The sequence below is a fragment of the Sander lucioperca genome, chromosome 4, assembly GCF_008315115.2.
Source record: "Sander lucioperca isolate FBNREF2018 chromosome 4, SLUC_FBN_1.2, whole genome shotgun sequence".
NCBI classification, from domain to species: Eukaryota; Metazoa; Chordata; class Actinopteri; order Perciformes; family Percidae; genus Sander; species Sander lucioperca.
In genome coordinates, this window is record NC_050176.1 from 2,769,997 (window position 1) to 2,783,669 (window position 13,673).

General features: G+C 41.4%; 1 protein-coding gene across 3 annotated transcripts in view; it reads left to right on the forward strand.

Annotated features, from left to right (window-relative positions):
* Nucleotides 1-13,673, forward strand: part of cabp2a (calcium binding protein 2a) — a 31,994-nt gene that overhangs the window by 9,940 nt on the left and 8,381 nt on the right. Inside the window, exons 1-2 of one of the 3 annotated variants that reach the window (XM_031284541.2) lie at nucleotides 10,994-11,422; nucleotides 11,678-11,899. The exons of 1 other annotated variant lie outside the window; for it this stretch is intronic. In XM_031284541.2, coding sequence (XP_031140401.1) covers nucleotides 11,375-11,422; nucleotides 11,678-11,899 — 270 coding nt within the window. In that variant the 5' untranslated portion in view covers nucleotides 10,994-11,374. Of the gene's footprint in view, nucleotides 1-10,993; nucleotides 11,423-11,677; nucleotides 11,900-13,673 lie in introns of those variants that run through there. One more of the 3 variants, XM_031284543.2, reaches the window with a different exon arrangement.

Sequence of the window (13,673 nt, forward strand, 5' to 3'; positions counted from 1 at the left end):
AGATGGTAAGTCCCTTTGGGGTGGACTTTGGGCTTTTTCACTTTGTAAACCTATTACATGCACAAAAAAGATATATAACACAATAAAGGAAAGGGAAAAAGCCAAAGAGCATAATATGAGCACTTTAATATTTTTCAATGAAAATGAGAATAATGACACAAAAATGATCATTCCCTCTAATATCGTGAATCATATCACAATCGCAATATCAGTAAAAAATGATCGCGATTAGATATTTTCCTCACATCGTGCAGCCCTACCGTAGTTCCTTTCCTGCTTCTTCACAAAGTCCACTATGATCTATCTCTTTATTCTTGCTGACATTCATGAGTAAGTTGGTGTCCTGACACCTGAGAGTCAGGTCCTCTACTTCCTTCAGCTAGGTCTTTCCCCTGACTACGTTTACATGCACATAATATTCAGTTTTTTGCCCTTATTCCAAAAAAGACGATTTTCTGACTAAGCTGTTTACATGACTAATGAAAGTGAATATTCCACTAATATTTCCGTTTTACATGCAGCCGTGCAAAATATGATTTTTAAAGTTTTCCAGCAGTGGTGGACTTGTTGGACCGTGCAAACACAGCGTTCCTCTTTCATTTCTTCAACCATCTTCTTGGAAAGGTCGGCGTAGTGATGTGTGCGCATATCCAAAAACCTGTTGATATCCAAGTCTTTGATAATGTTTAAAAGTAGCTGTGTTTGTCCTTCTTATCGGGTCTGCAGCCTTGCAAACTGTTGGCTAGTTGGTTTGTGTACAACGCACAGAGCTGACCATAAGCCGTAAACAGGCAAGAGGTCGTAACCTGGCCGTAAACTGTGGTTAAAAACCCATATTCCGAATGTGCTGTATACATGTCCAAAGAATGCCTCTAAAACCCAAATAATACCGGAATATCCCACATGTCTTAGTCGGAAAATGCTATATTTTTATTATAGATTTAATAATATATTAATGAATTAATATATTATTATATATGTCAGTTATTTGAAAAGCTTAGTATTCTATAAATTAAAAAGGCAAGTAGTCTTTAGGCCGCCCACACGTTATTGTAGGCCCAGTTTAATATGCAACTTAATTTGATACAATATATGTAGTAGGGGGATCCTGATCTGCTTAAGGATTCACTCTGCTACATGTATGTTTAACATTAAAACATGATTTATTAATATATGAATATGTCAATTATTATGTTAATAGCTTAGTATTGTACGTACCATCAAATGGTATGTGTAAAGGCTTTAGGCCGCCCTACACGTTATTGTAGGCCTAGTTTAATATGCAAATCAATTTAATACAATGTACGGTGGGGGTCCCTGCTCCGTCTCTCTTTCAGCTAAGGGGTCCTTGGCCTAAAAAACGTCGAGGACCCCTGGTCTAGAATGAAGCATGTTCTGATCTTTTCCGGCGCTCCCTGCGTTGGCATCCCCGCTGTGTGTCCGGACAGGCCTCATCCTAACGAATGAGAAGGATGTGTTGTAAAATCTCCAGCGCTGTACGTGGAGGACAGTCATTGTGTTAACTGCTTATGAAGTGTGCAATCTTCAATAAGATCGTAATATCAATTTTCTCCTCACAGATGTAAAATAGCGGGCACAAATTGAATTGAATTTATAGACAATGCATACAAAGCAATTGGAACAAAATACAAGAGCAGCTTTAGTAGACAGATGTAAAAGTGGGTTAGTTGATGGACCATTAATACTGAGGCACTCTTAGCAGCAACAGTTGTGTCCTATACTCATGGAGGGAGATAAAAAAACCATGCTGCAATTTTCTATCCCTTCATCCTATTTTTGCAGAAAATCTCTCTATCCATGGACCTCCAGGACCTCACAGAAAATTACGATTATTCTATTTGTCAATGGTTGGCTTTGAATACATTTTCCCAATGTTCCACTTGCAGTTGGACTTAAAGCTGCATTCAAAGATTTTTCTTTGTCCACTTGGGGGCAGCAGAACAAGCTGTTAACACAATTAGCAATATTGACATATTAGCAAACAATTGCCTATTTACACAGACACAGACACAGAAATAGCATTCATTTGGAGTTCTCCTTTTTATCTCTACTTTGGTCTCCACTAAGTCCTGAGTAAATATTTGTCTGCTAAATGCTCCTCTATATTCACCAGCTAGTTGCTAACTGTGGATGGAAACAGGACTGATGACAACTAATAACAAAACACTTCGTAGAGCCAAAGGTTCGTGGAGCCAGGGTCTAGTCCACATATCATTCCCGGATGGGAGAAAAATGTTCTCTGGTTTATTGGCATTTCTTTAAACCAATCACAATCGTCATGGGTGGCGCTATGCTCTGCACGGAGCTGCTGTAAAATAGTTGTGCGAGTGAAAACTCAGATTGGACAGATAGTCAGGCTAGCTGTCTGGGTTTACCCTGCAGAGATCTGAGGAGCCGTTAACCATAGTCCAACACACAAAGAAAGCGGAAGGAAACGGACATCGGCAAAAGTACATGCATTCGTTGGAATTATCGACAATGAAAATAATACTTAGTTGCAGCCTTATACCCTATACCTCAGCTGGGATTAGCTCAATTCTCCTCGGGCTTGATCACCCTCCCTGCAATTTATCTCACAGATGTCTTAGCAGATATAGTGTATACATGCATTTGCTAGAGAGATCTGCACTCATTCCATGTCAAAAGACATGGATGGTTTAGAGTATAAGGACAAAGACTAAATAAGGGAATAAGCGCTTTATATTTCTGACGTCAAACAGGCTCAGTAGGCTATACTACACATAAGAGCGTTTGTACCCGTCTTTAAAGCACTGGGATTATGGTAGTGGGAGATGCAAGTTGTGACCATTTTATATCAGTGATAGTGTCTGTACAAGCTGTAACTTGTGTATCATCACAATATCAAAATGTGTGCAGGCTGTCCTTATTCTTTTAGATTGTAGTTGGTTGAAGACAGTATCTGCATAGGTTTGTTTGTTACCCAGTTTTCTGCACATAAACTGATTTAAAGCATTTGTGATACATTTGTGTTTGTGTGTCAACAAGCATATGTAAGCATGCAAATACACATGAACACACCCCATCTCCGCCAAAAACGTTTCCCCTGACCTACACCAAAGCTGGCATGCAAAATCCTGACTTTTGGAATGTGTCCATGTTGTTTACTGGATTTTCTGTTGGCCTTCTTCTATCCTTGTCTTTCAGGCATCTGGTGTGCTTTCTGTTGTTGAGTAATAGAGCACACATTCTCACCCAGCTGCCCTGTTCTGGGTTTTATGGCTGAAAAGCTTTATGTTCACTCCAGGCTGTTGTTTGCAAGAGTATCTGCCTGCAGTGGGCGGGGGGGGTTTCCACTGAGCAAGTCAGAAACTATTTAGCTTTTTCTTTCCATGTCCATGTGTTTTACTGCAAGTGTATATGTCTATACACTATACACATTATGTTTCCCTTTGTATTTGTACAAGAAACACCACGCTGCTCTACCACCCTAAGGCATTGTTGTAGTTACATGAAATATGAAATGAATGTAAAGCATCCTGGCGAAGTGTGACGTGGACGTGGCCTTGGTGTTGGGATCTCTAGTACTTTTTTGTTTATTTGTTCATTTTTTAACTGTCTCTCTCTGATCACATACACCAGGGAGGAACATCTAAACCTTCACCACCCACTAGTCAACATTTAGTTGTTGAAGGAGCAGCATCTCTTTATAGGATTACCAGGAGACGCTGACTGGGAAAATGAGCCGGAGCGCTCTTTGAATTGGGACAGCAGGGATTTCAAACTGCACACTGACCCATCACCCAAAGGATCCACCATCACAGGATTAAATGACTACAGGCCTGTCGCCCTGACGTCTGTGGTCAATAAATCTTTCGAGATGGCTGGTGTTGACCTACCGAGCAGACCGGTCAGTGGATGATGCAGTCAGCATGGGACTTCACTACATCCTGCAATGCCTCAACTCCCCAGGGACATATGCAAGGATCCTGCTTAGATTTCAGCTAAACATTCAACACCAACATCCCAGAAATCCTCCGTTTTAAACTCACCAGCTCACTGTTCAGCTGTCAGTGGATCACAAACTTCCTGACAGACACAAGGCAGCAGGTAAGGCTGGAGAAAATCTCATCCAGCACCCGGACCATCAGTACTGGCGCCCCCCAGGAATGTATGCTCTCCCCACTGCTCGTCTCGCTCCATATCAACGACGCTCATCAGGAAATCCTGAAATTTGCAGACGACACTGTCATCGGCCTCATCCGTGAAAAAGACGAGTCTGCATTCTAAAAGGAGGTTTAACAGCCGGCCCTGTGGTGTGGTCAGAACAACCTGGAGCTGAACGCTCTCAAAAATGTGGAGATGAAGGTGGACTTCAGGGTGAGCCCCCCCATTACCATACTCAATAACACTGTCTGCTGTGGAACTTTTCGGGTTTCTGGGATCCACAATCTTCCAGGACCTGAAGTGGACGTCCAACATTGTCACCATCAGGAAGAAGCCCCAGCTCAGGAAGTTCAACCGACCAGGAGCTGCTGATACAGTTTTACTCTGCAGTCATCCAGTCTGTTCTCTGCACATACATCACTGTGTGGTTTGGATCGGCAGGACAGGAACAGACTGCAACGGACAGTCAGGACTGCAGAGAAAATCATTGGTGCCAACTTGCCCTACATCAAGGACTCCAGAGTCAGGAAACGGGTAGGAAGCATCGCTACAGACCTATCACACACAGGTCCCCAGGAAGTACACCGGGCTTTGAAGCAAATTGAACATAGTGGCCAACTCCCGGCCCGCCACGTGATGCCCTCTGGCCAATAAACCCTCTTTTTCATAGACTTGCATGGCGAAAGAGACGTCTGTAAATCAGTGTATACATTTTTTTAAGCAGTAAACCCCAGCGAAATGATTCGTTTCACTATCAGAATTTGATCCATCCGGTCAGATAACATTTGGAAACTCTAGAAGAGCCACCCAATTAAATCATTTAATCCCCACCTAGGTAATTTTTGGCGCCATGATGGCTTCATTCCCCACTGAGCAACTCTCACTGGAATGAATGAGGCTCCACCTTGAACGCTGTATCCAGTTCTTATTATACATCCATGATTACACCCTGGACACATCCTGTTTCAGCTTCTCCCCTCTGGTAGGCACTACAGAATAATGTTCGACACAACCATTCTCATTCACAACTCGTCAAATACTGACGCTTGGTCAGTGGCTCTCAGGGCCAGATGTACGTACATTTGCGAATGTAGCGTTATCAGCGCCATGGCCAACCTGCAGAAAGCGCACGCTGTGATACTTCAACTTACTTTGTATTTACCAAACCTGCAGTTCATTGGGTGATCAGCGCCTTTCTCCACCCACTATACCGTAAATTGCGCTGTAGCAAAGCGTTAAGTACTTGTGCTATGATACGGCTGAGTGCAGACTGCGATATTCCCACTGCTGATGCTATGACTGTTGCCAATATTTGTAATGTAGCGAGGAGTTTAACAACTGCTGGAATGAAATGTGAACGCTGACTCGAAGATTCAATGTCATCTTTGATTTCTTCCAGTAACTGTAATATTGCATGGCTGCCTAATCTGTAACGCTTAATGATTACGTGTTCACTCAACTGAAAAAGTGTGATCTTTGTGGCAAAAATCCTTTCAGCTCGTCTTCTTGACCTATGTCTTCGTCTTGCTCAGATTACTGCTGCCATTTCACCAGGAGGCATATGTGAGGAAACCCGCTTGCGGTTGGTTTACACCTGCTTTTAAGAGGCAGAGAATTTTCACCGCAAAATAGAGGCGCGCTGTCACGGGCGGTTTTTGTACATACCGCGGAATACATAATTAGGCACACTTTACACTTCCCCTCCCATCTCTTTATGGGAAACTCCCACTTTCCCCTTGACCCTCCCGTGAATGCATATGTATGACACAGAAAAGCGCTATTAGCCATTTTCAGTTTCCGCAACAAGCAGTCTGCGCTTTTACCTCAGTGTGCCCTGTTTGTACATACTTCGCCATGCTTTTACATGCACATTGCGAAACAAATACGCCTAAAGTGGGCGTAAAAGCGTTAGTACATCTGGCCCTCAGCGTCAGATACCGACGCTAAAATCACCCTTTAGCGTCTGTATGGGACGCACCGGGCAGAGCAGTAGCTTGACCGCTGCGCTGTAAGATGAAGAGCAACAGCGGTAGAGAGTAGTATGAAAGACCTAAAACCTGCATAAGGAGGTAGGTTGGAGTGGTGGATGGGTCAAACAACGGGACTTTCACTGGAATTAGTTGAAAGCCCTGTGCATCTGACTGAGACGGCATTGTTTTTTGATGCACTGGGAGTGAGACTGTGTCTTTCGACCAAACAAACAGACACAAGAACAGTTTCTTCCCACAGGCTGTCTCTATAATGAACACCAGTCCACAGTGACAGGATTAATCTCTGTGCAATAACTCTGTAACACCAAGCATCCACCTTTCAAGTAAATTATATATTTAACAGTGTTAAACACATACTTTAAACATATAAATATCTATTAAATATACACTTTATAGACTGTCATATCCACCTACCTCAGATATATAAGCAACCTGTTATATTAATAATTCTTTATTTATTCCATTTGCACTTTTGCATTGCCCTATTGTCTTAATGATTTATAAACAAACGTATATCTGTACATTGTGGTCGATTGTTTATGTCCACCTTGTCCAGCTTTGGTGTCCTCATTTTAAGCCATGCGTCTATTTCTGTGTATGTTCTTTGAGAGCAATGAAAAGCTGGAGTCAAATTCCCTGTATGTTTACACTTACTTGGACATTTAAAGCTGATTCTAAAGCTGATGCTGATTCTGTGCATGTCTGTGAAATATATAATGGGAAACAGTGCAGGAAAAAAAAAACATTACAGGACTAAGGCTTCCATTTGCTAATCTGGTGGGTGTCCAGCTGGATCAGTGGGCTAAGGCACATACTTTTATATAATCGAGACACTGGATTCAAATCCTTTGTTGCAAGTGATCTCATCACTCTCTGGCCTCTTTACTTAATAGATTCTCAGTAGATTTTTTTTTAATTCCCCCAAGTCCATAGATAGGTCAGATTGCAGGATCAGGTGGAGAATCATGTCTGTGGAGCTACTAGATTCAGTAATCGTGCCATCAGTTCTTGAAATTAGGTTTCCCCACCGACTCCTCTCTTTCTTTCTCTTTTAGTGCTCTGTCCAAAAAAAACGCACAAATGAGTTCCTGAAATGGGCCAGTACTCACCAGTACTAGGTACCAGCATTTGTCCAGAGAGTATCCTTACTTCTAATTATTTGTAACAGTATTATTAATAGGCTGACATTTATACCAAAATGGGCTATATATCATGATTTATTGGGGAAAACCAAGCAATTCCATGCAAAATCAGACATTCAGCCCCCCCATATAGCCCAAATGGAATGATCATTTGTTTGTTAACCACATTTTCAGACACTGCGACGATTCGACTTTGAGAGTGGCAGTCAATACAGGCTCCTTAGATCGAATCATTGAATAGTCGTCTGTTCGGGGTCACCCCTACTAGATACACGTATGAATATAAATATATCCAAGACACATGTCATGCAACTGCTGAATTAATTAATTTTCTGTTCCAATTCAAGCAGTAACACAAATGTTTCTGTAACAAAATTTTTTTGACAGCAAGGCAAGAGGCTGACATCTGGCGGTGGTGCATACATATTACAGCTGAGCACAAGTTAAGCACCAAGCAAAGCTTTGCTGCACTCTTCTGGTGATACACTGACAGTGTAAAGCAGAGATATTCAACAGGGGGTCCGGGACCCCTAGGGGGTCTTTAGATTCACTGCAGGTGGGCCTCCAAATTATTAATTTTTGAACGTTTTTTGAAATGAAAATGTCTTAACATGAATCTAACATATTATTAGCAATATAAATCTCCCCTGATGATAGGCTTACTGGCCTATATAAGGTAGTCACTAAGCTAGCTATCCACAGATACAGTTCAACCTGAGGATTCACTGTGCCACATGTATGTGCAACATTAAACGATGATTTATAAAATCCTGCCGACAATTATTATTTTCATAGCTTAGTATTCTATGCACTAAAGAGGTATGTAAAGGCTTTAGGCCACCCTACAAGTTATTGTAGGCCCAGATTAATATGCAACTTCATTTTATACAATTTTAGTAGTAGGGGGTCCCTGCTCCGTCTCTCTTTCAGTCATGGGGTCCTTGGTTTAAAAAATATTGAAGACCCCTGGTGTAAAGTATCCAAAAGCTGCTCATGGATAAATGTTTATATCCTGCAAAAGTACCCAATGAATTAAAAAGGTCTGTATTATGTGTGCTGGCTTGACCTGCGTGAGTTGATTCTGAAAGCAGTGGCGAGCTTTGAGAACAAAGTGACACGAAGCAGGGTTCAGTTCACAATGTTCTAAAGGTTTAATGAGACACACAAGGATATATGCATTTCATGAAAATGAGGCTGCAGTGTTTTAAAGAAATGGAGGTATACTGTAGTAACAGAGAAAAATATAAAGGGGTGAAACTCAGGAAACAGACGAGAGGTCCTGTAGAAAGATTTGGAGAAATAGAGAGACAGAAAATGTGTTAGTTCTTCTAAATTGACCACGGAGGATTTGGGCTTCTAGGCACTCAGCGTTGGCCTTACACATACTGCGCTAATCTCTGGCACACACACAGCATCACATGACCAGCATCACAGTGTGTGTTAGAGGGAAGTATGATACAGTTACAGTACAAGATACAGTTCATGAGATCCCATGTATTAAAGCATGTTCCTTACTGTAATTTTGATTTATTTGAAAGTGTATAACATAATCCTAGCAGTGATCGCAATGCAGCTGACCAATAATAATAAAAAAAAGGTTTTACATGGAAAAAAGTCTAGCTTTAAGTACCTAGTACCTAGGTAAAAGATAACAATCCACATGTTGGTTTGTTATGGAAACTTAATAGTTATTCAAACAAAAACCTGAATGTATTAAATTTGAATTAAAGGAATTTAGGATTCTCTACCATAATTACATACCTGACCAGACCATATGGAAGATAATATTAACAGGACATATAACTAAACAGTTGAATGATTGAATACAATCTTTTTTTAATACTTAGAAAATGTAATTGAGTTTGGTTGGGATCGAGTCAAAAATGTGTGACAGTAAATGGTTCAGATATTCAAACTAAATGTAACAGCCTAATTAAAAATTAGCACAAATATAAAATGAATTACGTAAAATGAAAGAAATTTAGTATTTTCCACCAGAAAAGAATGGCACCAGGCCATAATGTAGGGACATGATTCATTCAGAAAATGTAATGAAAGGGTAACTACCGTTTTTTTCAACCTGGACCCTATTTTCCTATGTTTTTGTGTCTAAGTGACTGATGGGAACAACAATCTTTGACATTGGTCCAGTATTAAGCATAGACAGTTAAAGAAATGGACCAACAGATCCCGTTGCTCTGGACTGAGACCAGTGAAGTCTATTAGAAGCACTTTTCCGGTGAGGGCTGAGCATTACTGCACAGCTGCAAACTGAGCTTGCCGACGTAGATGTGACGTGAGCAACATGTCTGAAAGTTGGAAGTCTTCTGGTAGCTGTGCCAAGAGAAATCTCAATCATTCCCAGTCTTGCAGAGACGGAGAGTGTAGGTATATGTAAGGAGATAACATAGGCACAGGCTAATTATTGCTAACTAAAATGCTAGTTAACATTAGTAATTAAACTTAAACAGCTAATGTAAGTCAAAACTGCCTGCGAGCTTCTCCTGTACTATACGGTAATTCCTCTACTATGCGACAGAAAGTCACGTGGTTATGACACAATCGTTAGCCTATTTTTACAAAAACGTCTACTACGGAGCCATAACGTGAGATAATGGAGCCTTTTATACATTCTCGTGTTTCTTTAGAAATAAACAATGGACAAATAAAGTCTTTAAACGCTTCAGATGTAAAGTTATTCGCTGTCAAAGTGGCGTCAAAATAAATGGCAGTCAATGGAATGCGGCGGGTGAGTGCTTATTAGCATCAAAATGACGCCATAGGAGCAGGAGCTACGCTTTGTGGACGCTCGCTTACCCCCTTGGTATTAAGCAAGATCGCTGCGGTTGGCAGAGGCGAAACAAGCTACAATCTAAGTTTCGCCACTGCCATCCTGCTTAATACTGGACCAATGTCAAAGATTGTTGTTCCCATCAGTCCCTTACACAAAAGCATAGAAAAATAGGGTTGAAAAAATGGTAGTTACCCTTTAAAGAGTAAGACTAATGAATAAAATGTGATTTTATTTTTTTAAATACCAATTCTAGTCTTTTTTTTACATTCACTGTATTTATGCTCCCCCTCTCTAAATACTTTCTTAAGTTCACATATTCCTTTCTTTCCACTTCCAGTTACACTGTTCCCCCTGTTTTTGTACTTTAAAGTAATATTTATATATTCTTCTATTTCTCCCACTTCAAGCCCATACTCCAATATCCTGTCAACATAACTCTTTCCCTCTAATCTGAAATACCAGGGATTAAACAGGCAGTCAGCTCTTTATCCATTAATCTACCCTCTCCTCCTCCTTCTCTCTCTCTCTCTCTCTCTCTCTCTTTCTCTCTCTCTCTCCCCCCCACCCCCTCACACACACACACACACACACACACACACACACGTACTAAAAACACTGAGTTCTGCCAGACTAGTCATTTTGAGACCATAAGCACAACGTTTTGGGAGAGGCAGAGAGAGTAAGGTAGGCGGGATGGATTAGATTAAGTTGGTCCAAATTCAAGGGATCACTGGTGGCGAAAGAGGGTGACAGATATATGGGGGCAAAAAAGTGTGTGTTCATGTGAGTGAGAGAGAGAGAGGCAGAGAGAGATATAAAGGGAGAGAGAAAATGGTCGAGTCATGTAATCAGAGCCCGAATCTGGCAGCAGCAGGATGTTTAGCCCAGATATGACCCGGCTCTCCCACCCCACCCCACCAGCACCCCACCCCACCCTACCCCGTCGGTCTCCAGCACCCTGCTGCTATTCCATAATATTACACTACACGTCTCAAAGCTCATCATTACAGCTTCCAACAACCTATGGGATTGATAGTGATTTCATATGCCTACCTTGCCTCTCACTTGACCAATAGGATTTCGGATTGCAGCACGTGCACTGCCAGGGATCCTCACTCGTTTTCAGTAGTAGTGGTGCCTTCGCCTCACTGGGTGTGAAAGACGTTGCCCCATGGAATGCACTGGATTGAGTATGGATTTTGGACTGTTATGTGACAATTGAGCAGAGAGGAAGAGGAAGAGAAACAAGGGAGAAGTGTGGGGACAGGAGGAGGGTAAGACGGGAAGAAACGGCCAGGGAGATGGGAAACATAAACAAAGCTTCTAAAAAGAACAGTAAAAGGAAGAAGGTAAGGATTCATTAAATTCCTTTCAGCTGAGAGAAATAGATTTATCAAAGTCAGTTTGAACTGATTAAGATATGTAAGATAAGGCTTTGGTAGATTTTGTTTCTAATAAACAAATACATCTTTTTTTTTAATTGACTTATCACTGTCAAAACAGTGCAAGAATGTATGAGTGAATTAGCCAGTTGCATTGCAGTCAGTGGAATTGAAGTCGTAATTTGATCTGGGTCCTAATTCGGTTGGTTCACCTCCTCTAAGGGGGAGTCGCCCATTGGACAAAGCAGCGCCCCATTGGCTGCCGCCATGCTGGGGGGCCTGGGAGGTGCAGGTGAGGTAGACACGGATGACGAGGATGAAGGAGGGAGCGAGCGGGACTTTGATGAGCCCCTGTGCGCTCTGGTTAAGAACTGCAACATGCTGCACCACTTAGTGGGGCCTGCTTGTATCTTTCTCAGACAGAGCTTCGCACAGAGCCAGCTTGTATGTATGACACTACACACACACACACACACACACACACACACACACACACACACACACACACACACACATACATACACAGTACAGAATTATATCATAGCCAAAATCCCTCATAAATCTCATCATCCATCCATTTTCACAGTGCCATCACTGTACAAGGGAAAGTTATCCATGAGTCCAGTGTGACATCGTCACAGCCTTCCATCCCATCTCCACCAATGAGAATGTCTCCCTGTGAGTGTCAACCCCCTTCAATCCCTATACACACCACCATATCACCACATTTCATAAGAGTTTATGTGATTGTGCTAGAAGACCTTTGTTGCAGAATATGATTTATTTTGGGTGAAAAAAAACTATTTGAAATAATCCTATATAATCAAAGGGGTTCAGTGTTATAGTTGTTATAACTTTTTTCAACCAGAAATTATTTTTACAAATACATTTGTTAAATGATGATGACATTGGCACAAAACAACTGTAAAGAAAGAAAGAATTGTTAGAAAAGATCTCTTTCACTTACTGTACATCCTATTTGTATGAGTCTGTAAGAGAATGGGTAATATAACAGATTGTACTTTAATGTCAGAGTAACCAATTGTAATTTAGATCATAAATTCACTTTCTCACAGTGCTGGAGATATCATGCTGGCCTCTTATTTCAGATGAATGCCTTATGGAGAGATGGGGATATGGCAGAGATCAATGACAGAGTCATTTCCTGACTGTGCAGCTAGAAGCACTAATTGAAAAAAGTCATTAGGATGGTGGCGTATTCACTGATCACAGGTGCTTTATCCAGCTATAGGCTCCTGCGCTATTGGAAGACCTTGGGCTGAGTGTAGAGGAGAAATGTAAATATACTGAGAGATCATAGGGGCTAGATATCATTTATCATGTATTTAATGTCATTTACATATACTATATTCTTTTACTGCATTTTGTAGTTGACCTCGGTGTGTTTTTGGATAACGGATAAATGTAATTCCATTGGCAAAAGTTGAAAGCATTCTTATGAACTTGGGCCACTGACACTATTTCTGTCTACGGCCTAGGAGAGTTAATGTCCTACTGTAGAGATGAATGTACAACTCCATAGTTCCCCTCAACTCTATTGAGCATTTTAGCATCTTTTAACTCGTTTTGGTTTTACAGCCTGCAACTTGACTGTTTTGGTTTGTTTCGGTTCAGTCCACCGCTTTGATAAACCTAAATGGCAGACAGGCTACACTAGAAGACTCTGAAAAGACTAAAGTCTGACACCATCTCACATCTAAAGACAACCATCTCACATCTAAAGACAATCAGTCATAATGCCACTGAGTTTTTAGAGTCAGGGCCTTATTTTAACAATTTAAGCGCACGGCGTGAAGCGCCTGGCACAGGTGTGTTTAGGGTGTGTCCAAATCCACTTTTGCTAGTTTAACGGCAGAAAAAAGGGTCCGTGTGCCAGGTGCATGGTTCAAAAGGGCTGTACTTAATTAATTCATAGGTGTGTTTTGGGCATAACATGCAATAAACCAATCAGAATGTCATCTCCCATTCCCTTTAAAAGCCAGGCGCGTTTGTACCTTGGCGCATTGCTATTATGCTGGCAGATTTGCTAAGCTGGAAGGAAAGATTTCCAGGAGAAGAAACTCATCTGCTTGTGCGTGAAGTGAAAGCGCGCGAGCAGATCATATATGGCACGAGCACTATGCCACCAAAACTCCACTAGGTGAAGCAGGCGTTAAAATAACAATGAAATGCTGTGTTACTGACTTTAGACCAGGTT